The sequence below is a fragment of the Phocoena sinus genome, chromosome 2, assembly GCF_008692025.1.
Source record: "Phocoena sinus isolate mPhoSin1 chromosome 2, mPhoSin1.pri, whole genome shotgun sequence".
Classification (NCBI taxonomy): domain Eukaryota; kingdom Metazoa; phylum Chordata; class Mammalia; order Artiodactyla; family Phocoenidae; genus Phocoena; species Phocoena sinus.
This window is the reverse complement of record NC_045764.1, coordinates 83,766,085-83,793,018: the sequence shown is the minus strand read 5'-3', so window position 1 is coordinate 83,793,018 and position 26,934 is coordinate 83,766,085. Positions and strand designations below refer to the sequence as shown.

The 26,934-nt window shown below is 44.0% G+C and overlaps 1 protein-coding gene across 1 annotated transcript in view; it reads right to left on the bottom strand.

Moving 5' to 3' along the window:
• Positions 1 to 984: 984 nt before the first annotated feature.
• Positions 985 to 26,934, bottom strand: part of TNFAIP8L3 (TNF alpha induced protein 8 like 3) — a 40,054-nt gene continuing 14,104 nt past the window's right edge. The window contains exon 2 of the mRNA XM_032623175.1: positions 985 to 2,500. Coding sequence (XP_032479066.1) covers positions 1,938 to 2,500 — 563 coding nt within the window. The 3' untranslated portion in view covers positions 985 to 1,937. The remainder of the gene's footprint in view (positions 2,501 to 26,934) is intronic.

Genomic DNA, 26,934 nt, shown 5'->3' with positions numbered 1-26,934 from the left:
TTCCCTGCTGTGTCTCAGATGGACAGGAGACAGTTCCACCCATTCCTTTGGCAGGGCTGAGTTCTCTGGGTAGGTCCACCTACTTAGTGAAAAAAGAACCTGCTTCTAGAACCATCCATCATACTAGAAAGCGGTCCTTCATCAGACAAGTACACCAACACAGGCATCGAGGAGGACTCTGTATGTGAAAATTCGGCTGTGGCTGGGCTGCTTGCTGCCTGGTGGCAGGTGGGCAGGGAGGAGCCTCTCACCCGTACCTTCCACGGGCACTGCCTAAATGACCAGTGACCTCCCCAGCCCAGATGTGCACAGGGCATCACTGTTCTGTCCTCGGGACTGTGAGAAGGGGCTGGGCCATGTTTGTCAAACATGGAGACAGGGGCTGACTTAACTATTCCCTATTCCCCACTGGACATCCTTCCTGTGAAGTAATTTTGAATACTGGTAGCTGAAGAACTTAACAGGATACTTTATACTGATGTTGACATGGGAGCCAGTTGGGGCTGAATGGCCACAGCAGGTTCAGTGACCATCTTTTCACACCCTCGCACCAACCATCTCTGCTAGAGTGAGGCCATGGGGTGGGATGAACCATGGGGCTGAGCTAATATAGTATTTTTGCATTATCATCAGATACAGGAGAAGCATAACAGGACAGGAGGTGATGATGGAAGGGCAAATCTCTTAAGGTGGTGTCCTCCAGACAACGTTATAAGGCATTAAATATTTTGTGTGAAAGCAAGGATTTGAGACATTCAGAAAAGGCGGTCACAGTGTCTATGAACTAGCTCCCCACTAACCAGGGGAACAGGCTCCACCCTATACGTGCTACCCCAGGGGCTACTTTCCCTTAGGGTCTGAGTGCAAAGCTCTTACTCTTCATTGTCTTCTTCCTTTCAATCCCATTATTCCTAACACTGTATCTAACTCCAAGGAATTTGATTTTTGAATCACAACTCCAAAACCTCTTATTTGAAGGGTAATTTCAGTTTATTAACAAACCAGAGAAAACAGCACAGAATGACTGTGAAAGACCAAGAAAGATGGATAGGGCTTCATTCTGCCCAACTCTCCTGTGCGTGCCAGCATAAACCTTCCCTGTGCCTCCCGGATGGTGCCCCTCAGATGGGGAGAGGCCAGTCCTGCAGGGGCAGGGGGAGCACAGTTCTTCTCTGCTTCTGCATGATGGGTGGGAAACTCTCTCTCCATTCTCCCCCTCCCCACCCCAGAAAGTTTCCCTCTGCAGGACCATAAACCTGCACATCTAAGACCTAAAAAACATAGCTCTTGAAAAATATTTTTCCAATTTGCAGCTATACTTTTTCACACCTTTGGATTCATTTTTATTTTGTTTGAAACAGCACATCTAGAGACAAATTGCAAACCCAGCCCATTAGAAACTATTGTTCTTTTCTCTGCTGCTTAATAGTCTAGATCCAGGTTGATCCCTGCCACATGCCAAAGAGAAACTAGTTAGACCTTTTATTAGTTTTTAAAAGCATGAACATAATCTCATTTGATCCTCACAGCAGCCCTGGGAGGTAGGCAGGTGGGCATGATGGTTCCAGGATCCAGAGGACAAGATTGTAACCGATGGAGCTGGGAACCAAACCAATGTCCTCTGACCCCTGGTCCAGGGCTCCTTCCATTCCACAAGATGAACTGGGCCCACCTAGATGAGTAGGGCAGCTTTTCTGCTTAGAATAGATGAGATGTCCTTTGGGCTTGCAAACAAAGGAGATTTTAAGTACAGACCTCAGCAGAGAGCTTAGGTGATAAACACACCTGAGCTCAATCTAGCATCAACATCAGAGGGATGAACAGGACAGAACATGGGCATCTTTGACAAGGGTTTCTTCTTGTTTTCCTGATTCTCACCTGGAACACGCTGGGTGCTGTAACACGAATGCAGCCAAGTCCAGGAGGAGGGAAGACATTCAGAGGACTTTCTCATCTAGCAATTTATTGATTCCTTCACAAATCCTCTTGAGGTTGGGCCTACAGTCTCCATCCAGGCTATAAAGGGTGGAGAGGAACTCCATATCAGCAAAGTGGTTGAAGACATGGTTGATGCGCCCGTGGCTCCTGGGTGTCAGGTGTCTCTGTACCAGTTCATGCACCAGGTCCTTGCACTCATGTAGGAGCTTGGAGAGCACATTTCTATCGAAGGTGTATTCTACCTCATAGAAGCTGACGATTGTCATGGCTGTCTGGTTCAGTTTCTTCCTGAGCTTCTCCACGGTAACAACCTCCTCCTGGCTGAACTGGCTGTTCCGGTAGAGGATCCCAATTTTGATCGCCACCTTGATTAAGTCTTTCATGATCTTGTGGGCTTCCTTCTTGTTGTGTGTGTGCTCTTTGGTGACTTTGTAGAGCTCATCAAAGATCTCGCTGCTGGTGTCATCAATCAGCATGTTGGCCACAGTTTTACTGGCTATTTTGCTCAGAATCTTCTTCTGGGCTTGAAGGGCAAGGTTCTTTGAACTAAAAACATCAGGACCTATGGTAAGAAAAGAAATAAAAGTTATAGAAATACTGGAACTGTTTATTATGTTTCTACAAGTGAAACATACTAACTTGAGCTTACGTTCTTACAGCAAAAATTCATGCCTTCATACCCCACGACTCTTTTATGGAACCCCACCCCAGCCCGGTTACTCCACTGTGCTTGCCACATGACATGCTTGTCTACCCTCTTGAACCTTTTAAATTGTGCTCTTTCCTCTCTAGACGTGGTCTCCTCATGTCCGGGCCAAATCTCACGCTTTTGACTTACTTCATGCAAAAAGCCTCCTTGACTCTATTTCACAAAGAACTCCCTACAATGATTACTGCCCAGGAAACTATTCAGTTTTGCAAATTTACAGAAGGAAATTATTGCTTAATGATTAGAACGTAGCACCAATGCCAACCCCATTCTTAGGACAGACCTGGGTGGTTGATCATGGTAGTATTTTTTCTTTTCTTTTTTTTTTTTGCGATACGCGGGCCTCTCACTGTTGTGGCCTCTCCCGTTGTGGAGCACAGGCTCTGGACGCGCAGGCTCAGCGGCCATGGCTCGCGGGTCCAGCCACTCCGCGGCATGTGGGATCTTCCTGGACCGGGGCACGAACCCGTGTCCCATGCATCGGCAGGCGGACTCTCAACCACTGTGCCACCAGGGAAGCCCCGTGGTATTGTTTTTTGACTGACTCTCAGAATTCATATTTCATTGAGTCTAAGATGTATTTTTTTTCATGTTTGATATCTTGGAAATTGGGATGTGTCTTATAGTCACTGTTGCGAGGTGGTACTTGTGCTGTGGTTGCATTACCTGTGTGTGCATCAGTTTACACAATAGGAGACAGATTTGGAATAAGTCATGAGTACTCTTGTAAGAAATGTTGCTCACCAATGTTCTCGATGGCACACAGAACCACATTTTGTGGGAAACACAGACATCAACAGTTCTAAGCAAAGATGCTTCAGCTGAGTACAGAAGTACCCTGAATGTGAGGAAGCTTAGAAAAACCAAAGCCACTTTATTTCCCCGTTACTTTCCACTTTATGAACGAATGAGAACAATATATGTTAAAAGAAATAACACTATGTACAAGTAAGTCTAAAAGGGATCTTTCAATAAGTATAAAATAAAAATTCTAAGCAATAAGAATGCAACCATTTGCAGTTTAATTGGCAGCATTTTCTTCTTTCTTAAGAGCATAAAAGGCATCTTATAATCGATGGTGTCTTAGATTGGATCGAATACTCCATGAAGTCACCAGTTAGCTGGAACTGATATTTGACAGTCAGCAGTACGTGTGTGCATCGTTCTTATCTTCCCAAGGACATTCAAGTCACTGGAGGACAGAGACAACATCTCCTACAGCACCTAGCTCAGTTCTGGGCACAGGGATGGAATGGTGTTTGTTAAGTTAAATGCCAGAATAATACTGCAGAAGAATAAATTTTCCTTTGAGAACTGACGGCTCTAGGATCTCTAGAGTTTTTGTCCAGTGCTCTGTGGCAACATGGAAGTGACAGGCAGCATGGACAGACAGGTGGCCACACATACTAGCTTTTGCAATCCTGTCTGGCCCCTCCCCAACTCATATCCCACCCCCTCTGCCCACCTCAGACCCATCCCCTCAGTGGAATGCTATTAATCCCTGGTGCTTAGGTCTTGCAGACACGGACTCAGTTAACACTTAAACACAATTCAGACATATGCCGCAGCACTTCCTCCACCCGCATATCCCCTCATGGACTGACTCCCTCCCTCCCAGCCCAGCCTTGCTCCCTCAGCCCTGGGTCTTTCCAGGACAGGTACTTCTGCTAACGGACCTCTTCCAGATGTAAGCTGCAGGGTCATGGCCTTGAGTGGGGTCACTAAAGTGGGATCAGCAGAACTAAAGCAGCAGGCACCACGGGTCTCCCACAGCCCCAGGAAGCTCTCTCCTAAAAGTCTGAGACCATAGACTCTTTAAGCAACTTTGGAGCAAGTGACCCTGATACAGCCAGGATTTTCCCTTCAGCTTCAGTGTGAAGGGAATAAACAGTAATTCTTGACTTTTCCTTACGGTGAGATTTATGCCCTTCCAGAGTTTGAGACAAATAATATTTCTGCCCGGTCTGATCATCTACCATGGTCACCCAGACCTTTGTGTAAATAACCTTTGTTCCAAAAACATCAAATTCCTCCTCCCCAAACAAATATTTACCAGCATTAAGGATGTTTAAAAGATTGTGCTGTATGCTTTGAAATCAGTTCCACAGGAGAAACTTAAAGACTTTGAGCTTTGGCCCTGTCACCGAAATAAGTATATGCCTCCTTTGGTGATTATTTTGATGGGAACAATGGAATCTAGATGGATCTGTTCTGGAATATCAAAAAATGAGTCATTTCTTTGTAGACACAACTCCTAAAAACTGCTTGAGAAGAAGGTATTTGAAGAGGTTCTCTGGAAATGCAGCACACACGCATTTACACAGACGCAACAGACCAACTGTGTGTCCACTGGAATGTAAGCTCTGTGGGAGCAGGGATTTGTGTCCAAGCCCCACTGGACGTCCCAAGCCCAGGGCATTGGTGGCCCACGGCAGCTGTTGTTGAATGAGGAAGCACTGGCTCTGTGCCAGGCACTTCATGGCTTTAACCCTAAGAGCTGGGTGAAGCTGGTGTTTTTAACCAAGGCTTCCCTGCTAGCTGGATTCCAAACCCTGCTCTTTTCACCACCAGCATTCCCAGAAGTTTTATCCAGAGCAGTGGTCATCACACCTTTTGCTGTTACAGCCCCATAAGAATTTTGAAAAGATAGTGCCTCCTTGCATATTTTTTAACTTGACAGCAAGTATTTTTCACCTTATGGTTAAATAGTTAGAATTTCTAAGTAGATTAAATGTCTAGATATTATAAATATTGATACTTTAAAATCAATGTGTTAAATTATTCTTTTAAAAGTGTCCAGTGTACATACCACATACCACAGTGATACAACATCCATTATTGTCCGTTTTAAAATGACAGGAGCAAGCTCTCCTTTAAAAATTAGAGCTGCTGCCATAAACAAGACAAAAAGACAACCCTCAGAATGGGAGAAAATATTTGCAAACGAAGCAACTGACAAAGGATTAATCTCCAAAATTTACAAGTAGCTCATGCAGCTCAATGTCAAAAAAACAAACAACCCAATCCAAAAATGGGCAGAAAACCTAAATAGACATTTCTCCAAAGAAGATATACAGATTGCCAGCAAACACATGAAAGGATCTCAACATCACTAATCATTAGAGACATGCAAATCAAAACTACAATGAGGTATCACCTCACACCGGTCAGAATGGCCATCATCAAAAAATCTACAAACAATAAATGCTGAAGAGGGTGTGGAGAAAAGGAACCCTCTTGCACTGTTGGTGGGAATGTAAATTGATACAGCCACTATGGAGAACAGTATGGAGGTTCCTTAAAAAACTAAAAATAGAACTACCATACGACCCAGCAATCCCACTATTGGGCATATACCCTGAGAAAACCATAATTCAAGAAGAGTCATGTACCACAAGGTTCACTGCAGCTCTATTTACAATAGCCAGGACATGGAAGCAACCTACGTGTCCATCATCGGATGAATGGATAAAGAGGATGTGGCAGATATATACAATGGAATATTACTCAGCCATGAAAGGAAACAAAATTGAGTTATTTGTGGTGAGGTGGATGGACCTAGAGACTCATACAGAGTGAAATTAAGTCAGAAAGAGAAAAACAAATACCGTATGCTAACACATATATATGTCATCTAAAAAAAAAAAAGGTTCTCCAGAACCTAGGGGCAGGACAGGAATAAAGATGCAGACGTAGAGAACGGACTTGAGGACATGGGAACGGGTAACGGTAAGCTGGGACGAAGTGAGAGAGTGGTATGGACATATATACACTACGAAATGTAAGTAGATAGCTAGTGGGAAGCAGCTGCATAGCACAGGGAGAGCAGCTCAGCGCTTTGTGTCCATCTAGAGGGGTGGGATAGGGAGGGTGGGAGGGAGACGCAAGAGGGAGGGGATATGGGGATATATGTATATGTATAGCTGATTCACTTTGTTATAAAGCAGAAACTAACACACCACTGTAAAGCAATTATACTCCAATAAAGATGTTAAAAAAAATTAGAGTTGCTACATTATTCTTTTTTCTCCTTGAAATTGTATCTCTATTCTATGACATTCAGAAACTTTAACTTGATATCTGTTTTTATGCTTGAAAATGTTTTATTTGATCAATCTGTCATAATTCTCTATAACCAAAGGATCCATACATATTGAAATTTAAATTAAAAGACGATTCCAGTGATCAAAATCTCCAGTCCTTAAAAAAATTCCTTCTGGAGTGAGTTATCATTCTAATTATTTTGGGTACAAGTATTAAACTTTTGATAAATACTAAACATAAAAAATAAAGTTTTAATGGAAATGCACCTCCAAATGAGATGGGGTAGGGGCAGGTTATAGTGCTTTGATTAAGAGAGGCATCACCAACACCAAAGCTTCACATCATCCCTTTGTTTGACCAGGTTTTCCAACCCAGGAAAATGTATTTGTTGCAATAAGATTCCTTATGGGTGGGAACCCCATGACTGAAACAGTGGAAAGAAGGAAAGTTCACCACCCTGTGACCTCAGATTGTTGCTCTCACAGATGAATTTCGAAGAGTATTGCGGCTTCCTTGGTGGCGCAGTGGTTAAGAATCCGCCTGCCAACACAGGGGACACAGCTTCAAGTCCTTGTCTGGGAAGATCCCACATGCCATGGAGCAACTAAGCCCGTTTGCCACAACTACTGAAGCCTACACGCCTAGAGCATGTGCCCCACAACAAGAGAAGCCACCGCAATGAGAAGCCCTCGCACCGCAACGAAGAGTAGCCCCTGCTCGCTGCAACTAGAGAAAGCCCACACGCAGCAACGAAGACCCAACGCAGCCAAAAAAAAAAAAATTAAATACATTTATATAAGAAAAGAGTATTGAAGTGAGAAAGAGGAATTGGATTTATAAATCAGTTCCCCCAAAACTCTCCTCATCTGCTCATCGCATGGAAAGTCTCTGGTCTCTCCGTGGTGCGCACACCAGTTTGAGTCCTGCTCTTTTGTAAGAGCAGCGGCATTCCATGAGATGTTAAGTGGTGTTCTTTGGGGGATGGGGGTGGGAGAGGGGAGTAAAGAGGTTTTTTTTTTTTTTTAAAGGTTATACTCCATTTATAATTATAAAATATTGGCTATATTCCCCATGTTGTACAATATATCCTTGTAGCTTATTCTTTGCATAATAGTTTGTACCTCTGAATTCTCTACCCCTATCTTGCCCCTCCCCTCTTCCCTCTCCCCACTGGTAACCATTAGTCTGTTTTCTGTATCTGTGAGTCTGCTTCTTTTTTGTTATAGTCACTAGTTTGTTGCTGTATGTTTTAGATCCCACATGAGTGATATCATACAGTATTTGCCTTTCCCTGACCGACTCATTTCACTTCTCATAGTACTCTCTGAATAAAGTTTCTTGATCAAATAAGTTTGGAAAACACTGGGTTAAGCAACATTAAACAGAATCTTGTAAGACTTTTAAAATATTTCTTTAATTGATTAGGGTGTTTTATCAACTGTCAGAGAGGCGTGGGTATGGTAGGCAGAATCATGACCCCCAAAGATGTCCACATCCTAGTCCTGGAACCTGTGCGTGTGTTACCTCATCTGGTAAAAGAGACTTTGCAGACATGACTAAAGTTAAGGATTTGGGGATGGAGAAATCACCCTGGATTAGCCAGTGAGCCTGATGCAATCACAGGGGCCTTTATCAGTGAAAGAGGGAGAGAGAGTCAGAAAAGGAGATGTGGTGATGGGAGGAGAGGATCGAAGGGATGTAAAATGGCTGGCTTCAAAGATGGAGGAGGGAACCGCCAGCCAAGGAACATAGGCAGCCTCTAGAAGCTGAAAAAGGCAAGGGAACAGATTACCCCTAGAGCCTCCAGAAAAAATGCAGCCCTGCTGACACAATGATTTTCAGACCTGTATAACTCATTTAGGATGTCTGACCTCCAAAGCTGTGAGATGATAAATTTATGTTGTTTTAAATCACTGAGTTTGTGGTAATTTGTTACAGTAGCTCTAGGAAACTACTTCAGGTGAGTAGAGTGTGGTAAAGCATTTCTCAGTTTTATCTGGTCAGGAAACTCTGGTTTATTCATTGTTGTTTTTTTGTTTTTTGGCGCACTGCAAGGCGTGCGGGATCTTAGTTCCCCGACCAGCAATTGAACCTGTGCCCCCTGCAGTGGAAGCACTGGACGGTCAGGGAAGTCCCAGAAAACTGTGTTTTTTGAGTAGAGTTACCAACTGCCCTGATTTGCCAGGATTGAGGGGGGTTTCCTGCATGGTAGACTTTCAGGGCTAAAATTGGAAAAGTCCAGACAACTTGAGACAAGTTGGTCACCCTATTCCTGAGCCACTAGTGATACATATTATCATTGACCTAAAAAATGAAGAACAGGGAAGTAACAAAGGAAAAATTCCAGAGGGAGGAAGATGATACATACCTAATATTGAAGATCCTATCATCTCAGCAGGGTAAGCTGTATACTCTTGTTGCCACACTTTTTTGCGGTACACGGGCCTCTCACCGTTGTGGCCTCTCCTGTTGCAGAGCACAGGCTCCGGACGCGCAGGCTCAGTGGCCGTGGCTCACAGGCCTAGCCGCTCCGCGGCATGTGGGATCCTCCCGGATCAGGGCACAAACCTGCATCCCCTGCATCGGCAGGCGGACTCTCAACCACTGCGCCACCAGGGAAGCCCCCTTCTCTACTTTTAAATTCTAGAGTCAATCTCAACCTTTTTTTTGGGGGGGGGGTCTCTTTTGGGCCAAGGTTTCTTTTGTCCCTTGGTTGCTCTGCAATTATTGAGCATTTACTATTTGTTCAACTCTGTAAGAAGTGCTATGGGGGACGTCCTCCCACCCCCCAATATTTAATTGGGTCCTACTCTGAATATTGTCCTGCAGGAAGGAGAGATATAGACAAATGAAACGAAATACTTAAATATGTGAAACAGCCCAAATTGGCATGAGTGAGAACAGCTGGGGGAAGCTCTATGGGCTCTGAAGGTAGACTTGAATGTGGATACATGGGGATGGCTACAATATCAGGGAGTGGTTTCTAAAGTTATCCAAACAGGCCAGCAATTTTCCCCCAATCACAAAGGCCTTGGGTGGTTTCCCTCATATGTTCTCAGCTATTTCTCTTGTAAAAGAACATGTTATTTACCTACAAAGGGACTTGAGGTACAAGCTTCTATGGTGTGGGCTCAGGAGGGTCACAGGTATCAAATCTCTGAAGCCCAACAATCAAGAGGCTAGAGCAGAGGAATTACAGATCATCAAATTATAAGGGAAGCTTTAACAACAAGCAAGTAGATTCCCACACTTAACTCCAGACTGTCAGTATTAAAATCTTTAGGAGTAGGGCCAGTAATCACAAGCTCTCTAACATTCAGCATGATTCTGACATGCTGAAGGTAGGGCCCACTGATCACGGCATGCCCCAATGTGTATCTTACAGAATACTAGTCCCATCAGATGTTCCAGGGGAGAAAGTTTTGTGGTGAGCTAAATGAGTTTGTAGATGACTACACATTGTGGCTGGCTTTTCATGGTGTGCCATACCAGGTAGCTTATTAAAGGCTCTGAGAAGTCCTGTAGTAAAGATACCTGTGTAGTTTTGTTATTTATTTGATGAAATAACATCATGACACCAATCTGGTCAACTCTGACAACTCCCAGGGGGAGGGCTGGAGAGCCAGTACTGTTTCCAACACGCACACACGATTTAAGGGAGAGTGTGTGCACTGAGGGAGAGCTGGGTGGGGCAGACTTTTTGTAGATGGAAATCTTGGGCTTGTTTCCTTCCATCCATCCTTCTGTCTCCACCTTTTACAGAGGGACCATGTTGGTGACCCATCAGGGAGGAACACTATGGGCTGAGAGGAAGAGTGTGAGCTTTGGAAGCCAAAGTCAGGAGTGCAGTTGGGATACCTGGGGAAACAGGCCTAACTGGCATGCACACGTTTGTTTGTGGGAAACACAGGGAAGATCTAGGATAGGTCGTGGCAAAAACTATTCTTTTTTTCTTGCGTACAAGCCTTAAGAAGGCTCTTTTAGCCAGCAATGATTCTCTGAACCATTTTTGAACAAAAGTTCCCATTTCCCAGCCATGAAAAGTAAGGGATTGTTTACAGTAGCTTAGAATCTCTGAGAATGGAAATAAAAATGTGATTATGCAGCTATTATTATGCAGCTCACCTAACTAGCACAAGGAGAGGAGACTGAGGAAGCTGCAAAGTTCATCCTTGTAGGAAAAAACGGGCTTCCTTAAACCAAATCTGATGGAGAAGCTCAGATAAAAGGATTATGGAGTCAGTGCTCTGAGAATAAGCACCCTTGGAACATTACAAGGAAAGAAAAAGTACCAGAACTATGTTGGGAAAATGGTGTGACAATGGGAGTGAACTAGTTTGAAGAGAGAAGGCAAAAGATAATTTAAGTGGGCCCTTCACTGCATGGAAAAATGCTGGGGCTAGTCTGAGCTGATGCTTCTATAAATGATGTTCAGCTGTAGCACAGGTGATGTTTCCACGTTTCTAGAAAACACTAAGCTCTCCCGGATGGTGAAATGCCAAGCTGGTGGTGATAAACAGCAGGAAGATCTTACCAAGTCAAGGGTGAGTGGGCAGAAAAGAGGCAGATGAACTTCAGCATGGTAAGGGCAAAGTAATACATTCCGGGAAATATAAATGATAGTTATGAAAGATGACAGGCTCTCAGCTGTCAGTTACAGCCCAGAGAGGAGCTTTGAGCATCAAGCCAGGATGGATTGTGGCAGAGAGGGGCTAGGGGACAGACTCAGCTCTTCTCTCCTTACTCTCAGGACTTGGTAACTTCTCTACCTCTGGTTAAGGAGTGTGTGGAAAACTTGCATATGAGGATGGATAGCTGTTTCAAAATTATAAAGTTATCTGTAATAGCACTCACACAATATCACTTCACTTCTGTAAACAGCTTAGGATAATGGCAAGGAAGAGAGTTAGCTAAAAATGTTAAGTAGAAGTTAGGGGTGGAGACGGTACCCTGAGAAAAACAATCTGTGGTGCTTAATAAGCACCATCTGTCAAAGTCCAAGGTCCAGAGTACAAGGAAGGTGGGAGGGGAGTCTCTGGGGCATGGGGAGGGGAAGGCCTGGGCAAAGGGTGATTTGAGGTAGTCCAAGTTTCTGGCACTCAATCACTTACATTTAACTGTTGGAAATAAAGTTCAAGCAAGCTTCCTTGAGACGGAGCAGCCTTACAAACTACTTTGAATGTGAACTTTCACAATGAGCACCTGTCCTGCTCACCTGCACAGGCACCCAGAAAAGCTGATTGGGCCAGTCATGTCCCTTAAGCTCCATCCTTCACAGCCAATAAGGGGCCAGGAGCCGGGGGAGAGTAATACCCTCCCCCCTCCCTTCCTGCTTCCTGGTCGGTTCTCTGGATGAATGATAAGGAAGGGGTTGGCTCTGGGGGTGAGGTGGTCTGCAGGATGGGATATCCATGACAAGGATACAACACCTTCTAGAGAAGACATTGCCTCTGCTTAAGTTCTAGGTCCCTATGTAGCTATGGGGACAAAACTATTAAGGAACCTTAAGTAGTTTTTTGAAATGCAAACCTAACACTGTTACAGTTTCCAGAAAGACTAACTGAGGTGTTGCATCTCCAGTGGAGTCAAACTGGAGAACATTTTCCTTCCCTTGTATAGTAAGACTGTGGTTTGTATACTGCCGGAGTATTAAAGAAAAAAGACGGCACTGGAGGAGGTACAATGAAGTGAAATGGTCAAGGGATGGTAGGATCTTTGAGTTAGAGACAAGCAAAATCTTGATCCTTCCCTCCCCCCACAGAAAATGATCAATGCTTGGCAGCTCATGAAAAATGCCTTTTAGGTCTAATCCCTGTCATACTTGAATGAGATGGCCTTTTCTAGGCTTAAGAAAGGTACTTTGGGATAATTTAAAAGGCATCACAGTAAAACTTAGATGACCTAGGAGGGATAGGAAATAGACTTTTCTGACTGGGGGTTAATCCAGCACACCCTTGAGCCTTTCTTAGGTTTGGTCTCTTCCCCACCCTCCAAGAGAGCCTTGAGGACATGTCCCCTGGGCTCACCTCTGATGCTGAGAAGACCTGAGGTCCCCAGATTTCCACTGACTGCAATAAGAAGCAAGCAGCTTGTGGGTCCTGTCAGTGGGTCACCGTGACTTGAAGGGCTGCAGCTTCCACTAGGCACTCTGAGGGCGTGTGCAAAATGAAAACATTAGAACCTTTATTTCTGTTTCCTTGTTTTCTAATGAGATGGGTTAAGCTTTACTAATATTTAACATTTAGGCTAACTTTGGGACCCACTGGTGTGTGGCATTCTAAGGAAAGGGGAAGATCCCCCTGTTTCCCGGGGAGTATTTTAGTGTGTCTCTCTCATTTGTTTGTTGCCTTTCAGCAGTTTTGATTTTTTTTGGCATATGTTTGCGTGTGCTTGGTTAAACAGACTCACTGATTATATTATTTAGTTCTAACTAAACTAACCCTTATGAAATGGACCAATGATTTCAAAAGATTCCTGCAAGAAACAAAACTGAGGCCTGAAGACAATACACTAATCATGCCAGCACAAGTAAATGGCAAGAACATGGCAGAGCTGACGATTATCCTCCTCATTGTAAGAGCTTTTCTGCAGCCAAATTATAAGGTAACAGTACTGATCTAGTCAGATCAAACAAGAAATGGGCTATAAAAATTTCAAAAATTCTAATAAGATGATTTGAAATATGGATTTTACACACTTTTACTTGCCTCGAGATATTCCCCAAGGCAGTAGGAAGCCACAGCAATTAGCAAGACAGACATATTGTGATTTTGATCTTAGCTTGTCCTGTGGGTGACGGGGAGAGGCAATAAGGAACAGACTATGTGACTTTGGGGGAGAGGGATGCGTCAGGGATGATGCTGAGTGCTGCTTCTAGCTTGGGAGATGTGGGGTGGGGAACATTAGGCAGCACCAACTGAAACAGGCATCTGGGAGCATGTGTGGGGAAGGTGACTTCAGTCCTGAGCACGCTGAGTTCGAGGGGTTCCGGGTGGGCATCTAGGTAGAGATGGTCACATGAGCCTGTACAGTAGGCACCTCCAACTCAACATGTTCTACCCTGAGCTCCCCATTTCCCCATTCAAACCATGTCCCTATCCATCAAGCAATTGATGGTGAAAAGACCTAGTTTCCCTAAATAATTAGCCAATTAAAGACGCAGACGTAGAGGATGGACTTGAGGACACAGGGAGGGGGAAGGGTAAGCTGGGATGAAGTGAGAGAGTGGCATGGACATATATACACTACCAAATGTAAAATAGCTAGCTAGAGGGAAGCAGCTGCATAGCACAGGGAGATCAGCTTGGTGATTTGTGACCACTTAGAGGGATGGGATAGGTAGGGTGGGAGGGAGGTGCAAGAGGGAGGAGATATGGGGACATATGTATATGTATAGCTGATTCACTTTGTTATACAGCAGAAACAAACATACCATTGTAAAGCAATTATACTCCAATAAAGATGTTAAAAAATAAAAAGATCCCGAGGGATAAACAGGTTATTCCTTTAAAATGCAAATTCCTACTTCAGTGGTTAAAATGTACTCTGTGTTCAAAGCTTGCTGGAGATCAAGTTAGTCAGAACCACACGATAGCCTCCTAGGGCTACTCTCTCCCCTTCGTGGCCCACCACCAAATCGCCCCTCCTTCCCCACCAAGAAAATGGATTATTTTAAAATGAGGATAGGAAGTGAGAGGCAGGCTTGGGTACAGTAGGATTGGGGTGGAGAGTGGAAGGAGGAAGGATTGAATTGCTAGAGACAGCCAAATGCAGGGGAGGGGTGTTGCATTAGCCAGTCTTCACCACTTTGCATTACCCTTCATGTGGCCAGTCGTCCTGCCTCTAGCTCGGGCTTGGGTGCCCCTGAAATCTTGCCTTTGGGTCAGGCCTGGGAACAGGCACAGAGTTTTGCTTTGCCCTGGGTGGCTGCTCAGTCCTAGACATTCATTCATCCAGCAGTCAGGAGTGAGGATTTGAGTGTTTTGGGGGGACCAGATATGATGAAATTTCCTAGTTAATACTGGATGTTTTAGGGTGCTGAGAAAGGACATGCAATAGTAGACAAAACAGGGTGTTTCTTATAGGAAAGCAGATTCAGATCATTGTGACACCTTACACTGAGTAATTACACTTTAAAACCAGCATTTGATGACATTCAAGATGAAGACTTTTTTTTCATTTCAAAAAAATTTCCTGGGCCTTGAAATAACATCGTTTCAGGTGAAGTGAAGCAATTTTGGCAGGGTCAGCTGTAAGACCTTCCAGCTCATTATCTCATTTTATCGTAGATGCCCCCAATCCACTCATTCATTCGCACTGAGGGATTCATAGTTCAATTAATAATCATGTCAGAGATAATGTTAACTACATGTACCTGAGGTAGTATATACTATGTATTTGATCCTCACAAGAGGTCTGCAAAAGAAAGACTGTAATAAGTCCCATTTTATAGATAAGGAAACTGAGGAACAGCAGATTTAAGTAATTCATTCAAAGCTCCGAGGCTAGTAAGAGAGCTGCAGTTGAGTCAAATCAAATCTAGACAAAGCCTGCAATCCTTGCCTTCCTGCATCTGCTTTTAGAAGATTTTCCCAGGCTCCCTAATGACTGTGATTTCTCACTTATTTGAGACATTAATCATGCCTCAATTAAAATTCCTATCTAGCAACAAGATTTACATTTCATAATTTTTTTCTTAAATACAAAAAAAGCCAGTCTTATGATGTGATAGAACAATACTACCTATTCATCAAAACTTGAAGGTAGATGTAGCTCTCATTAGAGGGCATTCTATATATTTGAACAGAGTTGCGTGGTGGTTTTGTTTTTCATATTGATTTTACAGCTAGCTCTGAAAAGTGAATGAGTGATCATTTTACTTACCAGAGCTAACTGAAGCAGATACTTGAGAAGTCACTGGGGTGGGGGTGGGGGGGGCAGGGTGAATCATCTCCAACTCAACAGGTTAATTTTGGAGATCTGAGAGATATTTTTTGTCTCACTGCAGTAGAAGAGCAATCATCACTAAAAACAACATCTACTTACATGATTTCTTTAAACAAAGCTTATTCATCCCCTCCCCCACTCTCTTTTGCATCTAAAAAAAAAACTAGTGTCTCTCTGAATAGTAGGTCATACTCAGGCATAATAAAATAAAAATAGAGTCTATGTATATAGTGCATTATGCACAGTAACTCATTGTATCCTTGCAACAACTTAACATGCATGTACTAATATCACTACCACCACCACCATCATCATCATCATCATCATCAATTTACATCCAAGGAAACCACGCAAAGGGAGATTAAGCAGCTTGTTTAAAACTACCATTTAGGAAGTGGCAGAGCTCAATTCAGACCCAGGCAGACTGCCCCAGAGTCCTGTGCTTCAAGCCGCCACACTAAACTGCCATTCCTGAGGTGATAAACATCAATTAGTTTAAAAGTGTTTTTGAATTATTGCCCATTTTAAGATGGAGATTGAGCTGTTTTTTTGCTCCGAAGAATTAATGTTTTAAAAAACCATGGGGCTTCCCTTGTGGCACAGTGGTTGGGAGTCCGCCTGCCGATGCAGGGAACGCGGGTTCATGCCCCGGTCCGGGAAGATCCCACATGCCGCAGAGTGGCTGGGCCCGTGAGCCATGGCTGCTGAGCCTGCGCGTCCGGAGCCTGTGCTCCGCAACGGGAGAGGCCACAACAGTGAAAGGCCCACGTACCGCAAAAAAAAAAAAAAATAAATAATAATAAATAAATAAAATAAAAAACCATGAAGCATTTCAAATATATAGACAAAACAGAAGATAATATAACAAACTCTACTTGTATGGCCACCACCCAGATGGAACAAATCTTAATATTCTGCCCTCAAAGACAGAGGCGGGGGTGAAGCCCTCTTTGTTTTCAACTCCCTTTCTTTTGTTTTCAACTCCCTTTCTTTCCCTTCTATCTCCTCAGATCAAATTGCACTTCAGAAGTCGAGGTGTCTTTTTGTCTCATCCATGTTTTTATACGTTTGCCTCATGAGTATGCATGCATCAGCATTATATTGTTCAGAGTGTTTGTAAACTTCAGTTAAAGGTGTCACATTGCACAGATCCTTCTGCATCTCTTCATTCAACATCTTTCTTGCAAGATTTATCTAATTAGTCATTTCATTGCTTATATGAATATATTCTTTATCCATGTTTCCTATTGATGGACATTTACATTATTTCCACTTTCTGCAAGCAAATAAGTCCACAGTCGTGTCTCCTTGTGCACACACACAATAGCCTCCCAGGTTCTATACCTAGAACACAACTTCCAAGTCCTGTAGCACAGCTGCCAATTGCTTCCAGCGAGATTGCACTAATTTTCACTCCCAGCAGCAGTGTGTGAGTTCCTGTGGATCTACTTCCTCATCAACACTTCAGATAGTCCACCTTTAAAATTTTTGCCAATTTGCTAAGTACAAAATGGTATCTTGTTTCAATATGCCTTTTCCTGATTGTTACTGAGATTCAATATATTTTTGTATGTATTGAGCAGTCAGGTCTTTCTCATCTGTGAATTGCTTATTCATGTAGTCATTTCCCCCCTAATTGGATTGTATGTCTTTTTCTTGTTAATTTGTAGGAGGTTTTATGTATTATGGATTCTAATTCTTTGCTGATCACATGACTTGTAAAAATCTCCTCCCAGTCTGTAGCATTACCTTTTAACTTTATTTATCGTGTCTTTAACTGTATAGAAATTAAAATTTTTACTCTAGTTAAATTTAACTAATTTATCAGTCTTTCCCTTTATGGTTAGTGGTTTTTATATTTTGTGTTAAAAGAATCCTTTCCTGCCATGAGTTGATAAATGAGTCTTATATATTTTCCAAAAGTTTTAAGGTTTTGCTTTTCACATTTAGGTCTTTAATCTATCTGGAAATTATTTGGGGATGTTGTAGGAGGTACATTTTTCTCCTCATAATTTATTCAATGTATTGAATAGTTCATCCTTCTGCTACTGATCTGTTAGGCCACCTTCTTCTTAACAAGTTCCCTTATTGCATGGGTCTGAGTTTTTTACTTTATTCTATTGGTCAGTTTGTCTATTTCAGTACCAAAACCACACTCTCCTAATAACTGTAACTCATAATAAGTCTTGATTGGCCATAGAGAAGTTCCCCCCATTTTATTCTTCTTAGAAATTATTTTGATTATTCTTTTTTTTTTTTTTTTTTGCAGTACACGGGCCTCTCACTGTTGTGGCCTCTCCCGTTGCGGAGCACAGGCTCCGGACGCGCAGGCTCAGCAGCCATGGCTCACGGGCCCAGCTGCTCTGCGGCATGTGGGATCTTCCCAGACCGGGGCACGAACCCATGTCCCCCGTGTCCCCTGCATCGGCAGGCGGACTCTCAACCACTGCGCCACCAGGGAAGCCCTGTTTTGATTATTCTTGCCTTTACTCCTTCAACTGAATTTTTGGGTCATTTGACCAAATGCCATGAACACCTTGTATTAATCTGAGGTAAGCTGGTATCTTTATGATCGTAAGCTTCCCATCCATTAACATGATATATCTCTCCATTTAGTCAGAACATCTTCTCTGTTCTTCAATAATGTTTTATAGTCATCCCCATAAAGCTCTTGCATATCTTTCATTATTGTTACTTCTAGGTACCAAATAGTTTTGGTTGCTACTCTAAGTGTAATTTTTTTCTCTTATAGTTTCTAAATGGTTATTAATGATGTATAGGAACCCAACTGATTCCTGTATATTTATCTCCAATTGAAAAATTTTGCTAAGTTCTGTTATTAGTCCTAACTTGCTTGGGTTTTTTAATGTGGACAACTACACTGCCTGCACAAAATGATTGTTTCCTTCTACCTCCCATTTCTTTTTCTTCCCTTATTGCACTGGTGGGAAACTCTAGTACAATGCTGAATAGTAAGGGTGCTATTTGGGATCCCTGTCTTGTTCTTGACTTAAACAGGGTTGCTTCTAAAATTTCCCCACCATGTATAATGTCTGCTGTAGATTTTTGATGGATACTACTTATTAAGAAATCTTCCTTATGTTCCTAGTTTGCTAAGGCTTTTGTTTGTTTTAAGGTAAAAATGTATATCTAATTTTATCAAATACTTTCTTTGTACCTACTGAGATGATTATATGGTTTATCTCTCTTAATATGTGAATTTAACCAGTTATTAAGAGACTTTTCATTTAAATCATCATTGCATTCCAAGGATAAGCCCTACTTGATCATGTATTTAATATACTGAAGAATTCTATATTCATAAATATCATATTCAGCATTTTGCAACTATGCTCAAAGGTGAGATTGGTCTATAAGTTTCTCCTAGTATAGTCCTTGTCTGATTTTGATGTCAGAGTAAACTAGCTTCATAAAATGGATTGGGTTGCTTTTTCTTTTTCTATTCTCTGAGACTGTATGTGTTAGACAAGGATTAACGGCTTTCTGAAAGTTTAGTAAAATGCGTCCACAAAGCCACTTGTGACACCAAGTAGCCACTCTTTAGAGTTTAAAATCTAAAATCTTTAGATTTTTATTTCTTTCCCTAGAGCATCTACAAAGTAGGTAGTCACTCTGAATGGTATATCACTCTCAGGAATAGATAATTCCTGAGAATTATCTCAGGAATTGAGATAATTCTGAGAATCTATGCCAGTAGATGCATATCTAGTAGATATGCATCTACTGGCATAATTTTTTAAAAAATTATTTATTTTTGGCTGCGTTGGGTCTTCGTTGCTGTGCGCGGCCTTTCTCTAGTTGTGGCAAGCAGGGGCTACTCTTCATTGCGGTGCGCGGGCTTCTCATTGTGGTTGCTTCTCTTGTTGTGGAGCACAGGCTCTAGGCGCACAGGCTTCAGTAGTTGTGGAACGTGGGCTCAGCAGTTGTGGCTTGCAGGCTCTAGAGCGCAGGCTCAGTAGTTGTGGTGCACAGGCTTAGTTGCTCTGCGGCATGTGGGATCTTCCCAGACCAGGGCTCAAACCCATGTCCCCTGCACTGGCAGGCAGATTCTTAACCACTGTGCCACCAGGGAAGCCCTACTGGCATAATTTTAAATACCATTCTCCTTGTTTTATTTTAAGAGGGGAAACTGAGGAGCTATTTCTCAAAATATTTTCTTTCTTTAATAAGTTTATTATAAAAACTGATACATGAGCACTGAGAACAGTCAGAAAACACAGATAAGCTAAAGGAAAAAAATGAATATGCCATGATCCCACCATGCACCATGGTTAGCATGTATATATTCTTCCAAATACTCTCCCAGGCATATGCACTTTAATATTCACAAACATGGGATCAATGAACACTATTTTTTAATCTGCATTTTCAGTCAACACTCTGTGGATATCTTTCTTTGTCAATAAATGGATTATATCATCATCTTGATGATATAATTTCCTCTCCCAATTCTCCCATTTCCTCTCCCAATCCTCTCCTGATAGACTTTAATTTGTTCCCAGGTTTTGCTATAAAGGGTCTGGGGACAGTAACGAATAACCCAGCACCAGTCTGCATGTAGGGAGAAAGGGTGTCCAAAGGTTTCTCTTGGCATATGGCAGTATTCCCTCCTAATGCTCCTTCCTGAGCCAGGAGGTGGCAGGTGATGCTGAGAGGGAGCCCCACAGACAGACCCCTTGTTTCCACCTACCCCCATCCCAGCCCTCCCACCAGAGGCCTGCTTGTCCATGTCAGTCAGAAGTCATATTGAAATCAGAAGCCAAAGGGCGGCTCACCCCTTCACAAGGATGGCTGTGCCCTAGCCCAACTCGCTAAAGATAGTCAGACAGATGAGATCCAAATAGTACCAGCAGGGCCTCTCATGCCCACAGGTGAATCCAATGGACCCTTGCCTAGGTAGAAGGGGCATAGCCACAGCTTGTCTGTTCCAGCTGAAGGCCTCCTCCCACTGTGAGCCCATGGCCATCCCTCACATCCTTCTTCCTGGGGATGGTGGCCCTCGCACCCGACTCCAGCACAGTCCTTTCCCCATGCTGCTGCACTGTGACTGGTGCTGAGTTCTCACAGGACCAATGCTCGGGGGACTTGTGACCCCTCACAACTAGGGCAGTGTCCACCCAGTAGAAGTAGTCCAATAAATGTCTGTTAAATGAATGACTGAATGAATGATTTTCTCAGGCTTTGAGGCCCAGTCTGTCTGTTCAGGATACATACTGGAATGAGGTGTGTATTCACAAAACGTAGACCGAACCGAACACACTAAAAAAAAAATGTACTGAACTCAGCATGAGGTCCGTCCCTTGCCTTTCACACAGAGCTGACTGTCTGTGCCCCACAAGCAGCAGCATCACCTGGGGGCTGAGATGCGTCACCCCACCCCACCCTCAGTGCTCAATTCCATCAGGAATGCTCTGTCCATGGCAGCAGCATCCATCCCTCCTGCCACTCCCAGAGCCTCCCCATTCACGTCCCTTCATGCTTACAAGCTATTTTAAAACTCAGGGGCTGTTGGGGATCAGAATAGCACAGGCCATGTCTGTCTCTCTGGGTGATCCTCTCTCTCTGTTGGCAGATCTCAAACTGTTCACTATGGCAGGTGCTCAAAAACTCAGGCTCAGGCCACCAGACTGCTAACAAGGATGCCAGCAGGATGCTGAATTCAGAGCCGTGGGAGGATGCCAACTTGGTAATATGTGAAATTAGTAAATAGACTGATGCAATAAAAATGTCAGTCTTTGGAATTCTCCAATTTTTAGATAGATATAAAGCCTAAAAAGTTTTTTAAAAATAGCAGGCAATAAAATGGAACAAACTCTAATCTATATTTGCAAAAAATATAGCCTGAGACAGTGGGTATTTAAGCCTAAAGAACTGAGGCTCCTGGAAGGTACTGTAATTAGATTAATACAGTAATATGTTAACCCTCAGTTTAGCTTAAAAAAAAAGATAAACAGTTAGCTGTACTAGGGAGGTTGAAACACATGAGGGAGAGGAAACCAGAAGGTACTTCTGGATGGGAGATGATTTGGCAGCCAGCAGTATGCCTTGCTCAATGTTCTACTTAATTTCTTTTTAGTGAAGTAAGAATTTTGTACAATGACATTTTTGGATTTCAGTCAGTATGAGAGTGAAACAACAAGAAAGGGGCATATGTAATATATCACTTATAACACCCCTTACCTGTATTCTGTAGTAACTGTTTTTTGTTGTTCTTGTTGTTCATGCATCTGAGATCTGAGACGTGAGTAAGACACAGTTTGGATATCCACTGGTGCCACGGTCGTATCTGGCCCAGTTTGCAAATGGGAGGTGGGGTGGCGGATAGCTTGCTCTCCTGCAAGGTACCCTGAGGTTGGGCTCCTTAGTTCTGCTGGTAGCCTTCCTCTGATGGAACTACTCTGAACAGGGGAGTAGCTGTGGAAACTTGCCTCTCTGGAAGTTGCCCATAAATGTGTCTTTCTCTGAGGCTTCCTTTCTAAATTAAACTTTCCTCATACTTGTCTCAAAGGTAGTAAAAGCTTCCAAATAAAATTCTTTATACTTCATGGTAATATAAGACAATACCACCCAAAACTTTCACCGTTTCAAATCAAGTCACTGGGTGCAGTCACTCTAAGATGCTGATAATGGCTGTCCTGGGGAGTCAGGATGCCAGGGCTGTGGCCATGGAGTTGATCCCCAAGTATGGGGAAAAACCCCAATACAGGGAAAACCGGAGAGCCAACCCCTGGTCCTGACTCTCACCACTGAGCCCACAGCAGGGGGTGAAGGAGCCCAGCACCCAGGCCTGCCCCTGCTGCCCCCCAGGGCACTCACTGTGTGTGCTGGGCCCAAGTCTTCACCTTCCTGGTATCTTCGTCTATTAGGGAGTTGGACTAGATGATTCCACTAATTTGTTTTATATTCTCAATTTAATAATAACCTCTTCTGAATCAGAAACTGAGTTTTTAAGTCCATTAAAAAAAAAAACAAAAAAAAAAAACCCCACACTGGGTATTCATGAGATGAGAGCCCATGTCAGTGGGAGGGATTCTCAGCTTTCCTTCTCTCACACTGATTTCCCTCCAGCCACCAAGCTCTCTCCCAGCTCTGCAAATGCCAGTGCTTCAGCAATGGAATGCCTCCTGCTTTTCCCTCCTTCTGAAAGCCTGGGGCATTGACCTTGGAGCCTCCAGCTTTCCTTTCCTTTGGCTTTCCTCCAAAATGCATCCCCCCCACCCCCTGGCTTCCTGGGGCCCTTGACTCCTCTGTCAGCCGTCAGCCTGTGCTTGCCACAGAGCAGCGGTCAGCAGGCTCTCCCCAAGGCTTCTCCCTGTGCTGACCTCAGCACCCAAAGACCAAGCTGCAGATGGCCAGCCCCAGCAGACTGCCCTGTGCTGACGCAGCTGCATACAGGAGTTGTATCCAAAACCCTAGGACCAGTTCTTCTCATCAGGACTCACATCCCTGTTGTCCCACTTCTCTGCCCCCAAGAGAAAGTAGCTCATCCTTTTCCTGGTCTCACCCATTGCTTGGTGCATGTTCTCTCCAGATCCAAGCACCCCTTGCTGTCCTCTTTCCCACCCCTCCCCTGAGCCCTCCCTCTATCCAGAACAAACTCTCTACTTGGGGCCTGTTCAAGGACCTCCCACCTGGTGTCACCTGTTTGTTCACTGCAAGTTCCAGGAGAGGGGAACCTGGACTGCTGTGTCCACCATGGTGTCCCTGGCACATAGAAGGAGCTCAATAATATTTAGATTTAAACCTCAAAACCCAACACTGACTGGTCAACCCAGGAAGTGATGTCATGGGGAAAAGAATGGGGATTGAGGAGAGGAGAGCCTGGGGGCCCAGGAAGAGGCCTGAGGAGGGACGGCCACAGTAGGACAGAGGAACTGTGGTCTTGTCCTTCCCTGGCTTTCACCCCAAACTCAATGGCAATGGCTCTCACAAGGTGCCTTCTAATTGTCCATGAGGAGTGTTTGGAAACATGGGAAGACATTTTTGTTGTCACAGCACGTGAGTGGAGGGTTCTACAGGCATTGGTGGGCGGAGCCAGATATGCTAACTATCCTGTAATTTCTGGGACAGGGAATGCCAGCAGCACCCCGAGGCACACACCTGGGTCCTTGGCTCACCTGACCTCTAGTGGCACTCGAACCTCCCTCGTTCTCTGCTTTCCTGATCTCCCCTCTTGGTCCTTCTCAGCCTTTGCCAGGACTCCTTTTCCTCTGTCCATGCCTGAAGTCTAGGTGTTCTGAGTTTACTCAAGGCCCTCTTCTCTCTTGCCACGCACTGTCCCTGAGTGTGAGATGTCACCGCTTGCCCACCCCCACAGGTTACTGCTTGCCAGACCTTTCCACCTAGATTGCCACAGACCTCTCACCCTCCACATGCTCAAAACTTCCCTCATCCCCTTTCTCCCACTCCCCCTGCACCCTCCTCCTTGTATTATATGTGGCCCTGCCCCCTGCCCAGTGTCTGGACAAGAACTTGGGGGCCATCCTTGCCTTCTTTCTCTCCCACCTCCCACATCTAATGGGGCATCAGACTGTCAATTCAGCCTCCTTCACATTTTCAATTGTATCCGCCTTTCTGTCTCACTGATACCACCTTGGTACTGACCCTCATCATTTCTCACCTGAATGATTGTCCATCTCCTCACTTACCTCTCTACCTCAGCTTCCATTCTAATTTCCACACTGGGATGAACACTGGCTTTGATGATGCTACTCCACCAGTGAGAACACTAACTGGCTTCCCATGGCCTTGAAGACAAAGTCCAGACTCTTGAGCATGGCATGCTGGTTGCTGAGCTGATAATCTATCTTCTGTTCATCTCTCCAGCTTCATCCTGTACAAACTCTAAGCTTCTGACTTCAGGCCACACACAGGTGTCACCTGTCCTGCTCTGTTATGCCTGGGTCCCCTCTGCACCTGTGCATATTCTGTTCCCCTGTGCTTGGACATCGGCTCCCCCCTCACCCTCCAGGGCTCCCTTGAAGGACTTCTGACCTCTGAGGGACTTTTCTCTGCAACCACCTTTCCCTCTGGTATATTCTTATCACCATGGAGAGCAATCATCCATTGGCTGGATGAGTGACTTTATATCTCACCAGTCTGTGAACTCCTTGAGGGCAGGAATCATGATTTATTCATTGCTGCGACTTTAGCCAGGGATTGAAACATAGAGACTGTTTGTTGCATGAACGAATGGCTAACAGTCTTGACATTTTATTGAAATGCACTCACACTCATGTCAGGAAAAATAATGATAACTGGAGCTGGCGGGGCCTCGGGACACTGACGCCTACTTCCTCCACTCAGGGGCCTGAGGTTGCCCCACTGTGCCCCTTCCCCACCTGGGCATGGTTGCCCTGGGCTGACCAGTCACTTTTCTTTTTCATTTTATTTTTAAAAACTTATTTTCAAAGTAATATTACATTATTTAAAAAGGTACATTATTTAAAAAGTCAAACCATTCTATAAGGCTTATAACGAAACGCAGCATCCTCTGGCCCACTTCTGATGCTGGCTCTTTGGAGGCAAAACACTTTAAATTATTTTAGCTGTTGCAACTAATAATTACCTCTACATATTTAAATTACATGCTTATACTGTTAGTTCTTGATTTTATTTGCTTTTAACTTCCTATTAAGGAAGGTGAGAATTTAGCTCTCTTCTCCATTCATTTCTCCTTCCACCTTCCGATTTTATTCTATTTCAATATTTGGTTAAATCAAACTTCAGTGATTACATTACTGGGATTGAGATGCCATTCATAGCTGAGTCATATATGTTCTATAACTTCCATGACTGCATTTCCTTTCTTATTCATATTGTTCTCCCAGGCGTTAAACGCTGCCTTGTTTTTCTTTTGATTAGTTTTCTATCTAATTCACTCTCAAAATTCTTAGCAGAATATAAGGTTCTTCTCAAAAGGTTCAAACACATCAACTAATCTACCACTTCAGTTTTCTTTTTTGCAGACTCTTCTGGGAGCGCTCTGTGCTCTGGCGCAAATCTGGGTGCATTTCCCTCTAAGCCTGCTCCAGGCTCTCAGCCCGGTTCTCCCTTCCTCCTTCATCCCTTCTCTCCTGTGTCCATCTCCTGCTTCTTGGGTCTTATGGCTTCCTCTTTCTTAACTTGCTCTCCATTTCAGTGGAACACTTTGTCCAGCACAGGCATCAGCAAACTACCTTAAAGAGCTAGAGAATAAAGGGCCCAAAGTATCAAAAGGTACCTATAAAACCATTTATAATGTAACCATTAAAAAAAGTAAAAATGCTTTTAGCTTGTTGGACATACAAAAGCAGGAAACAGGCTTGACTGGGCCTGGGAGCCTCAGTTGGCTGACTCCTGACCTGGCAGCTCCCTGAGGAAGGGAACACGGTAAGGTAATTTTTTTGAGATTTAACTTATCATACAATGACTTTAGTCCAGGGGTCCCTAATCCCCTGGTACCAGTCCATGGTCTGTTAGGAACCAGGCCGCACACCAGGAGGTGAGCGGCAGGTGAGTGAGCGAAGCTTCATCTGTATTTACAGGCCCTCCCCATCGCTCGCATTATCACCTGAGCTCCGCCTTCTGTCAGATCAGCGGCGGCATTAGATTCTCACAGGACCGCGAACCCTACTGTGAACTGTGCGTGTGAAGGATCTAGGTTGCGTGCTCCTTAGGAGAATCTAATGCCTGATGGTCTGAGGTGGAGCTGAGGCGGTGATGCTAGGGCTGGGGAGCGGCTGCAAATATAGATTATCATTAGCAGAGAGGTCTGACTGCACAGAGACCATAATAAATCAATTGCTTGCAGGCTCACAGCAAAACCCTATCAGTGAGCTACTGGGAAGTAGCTGCATGGCACAGGGAGATCAGCTCAGTGCTCTGAGACCACCTAGAGGGGTGGGATAAGGAGGGTGGGAGGGAGATGCAAGGGGGAGGCGATATGGGGATGTACGTATGCATATAGCTGATTCATTTTGTTATACAGCAGAAACTAACACAACATTGTAAAGCAATTATACTCCAATAAAGATGTTTAAAAAAACCCCAAAACCCTATCAGTGAGTGGCAAGTGAAAACAAGCTCAGGGCTCCCACTGATCCTGCATTATGGTGAGTTGTATAATTATTACATTATATATTACAAGGTAATAATAATAGAAATAAAGTGCACAATAAATGTAATGCCTTGGATCATCCCGAAACCATCCTCCCCCTGACCCCCACCAGGTCCGTGGAAAAATTGTCTTCCACAAAACCGGTCCCTGATGCCAAAATGTTGGGGACTGCTGCTGT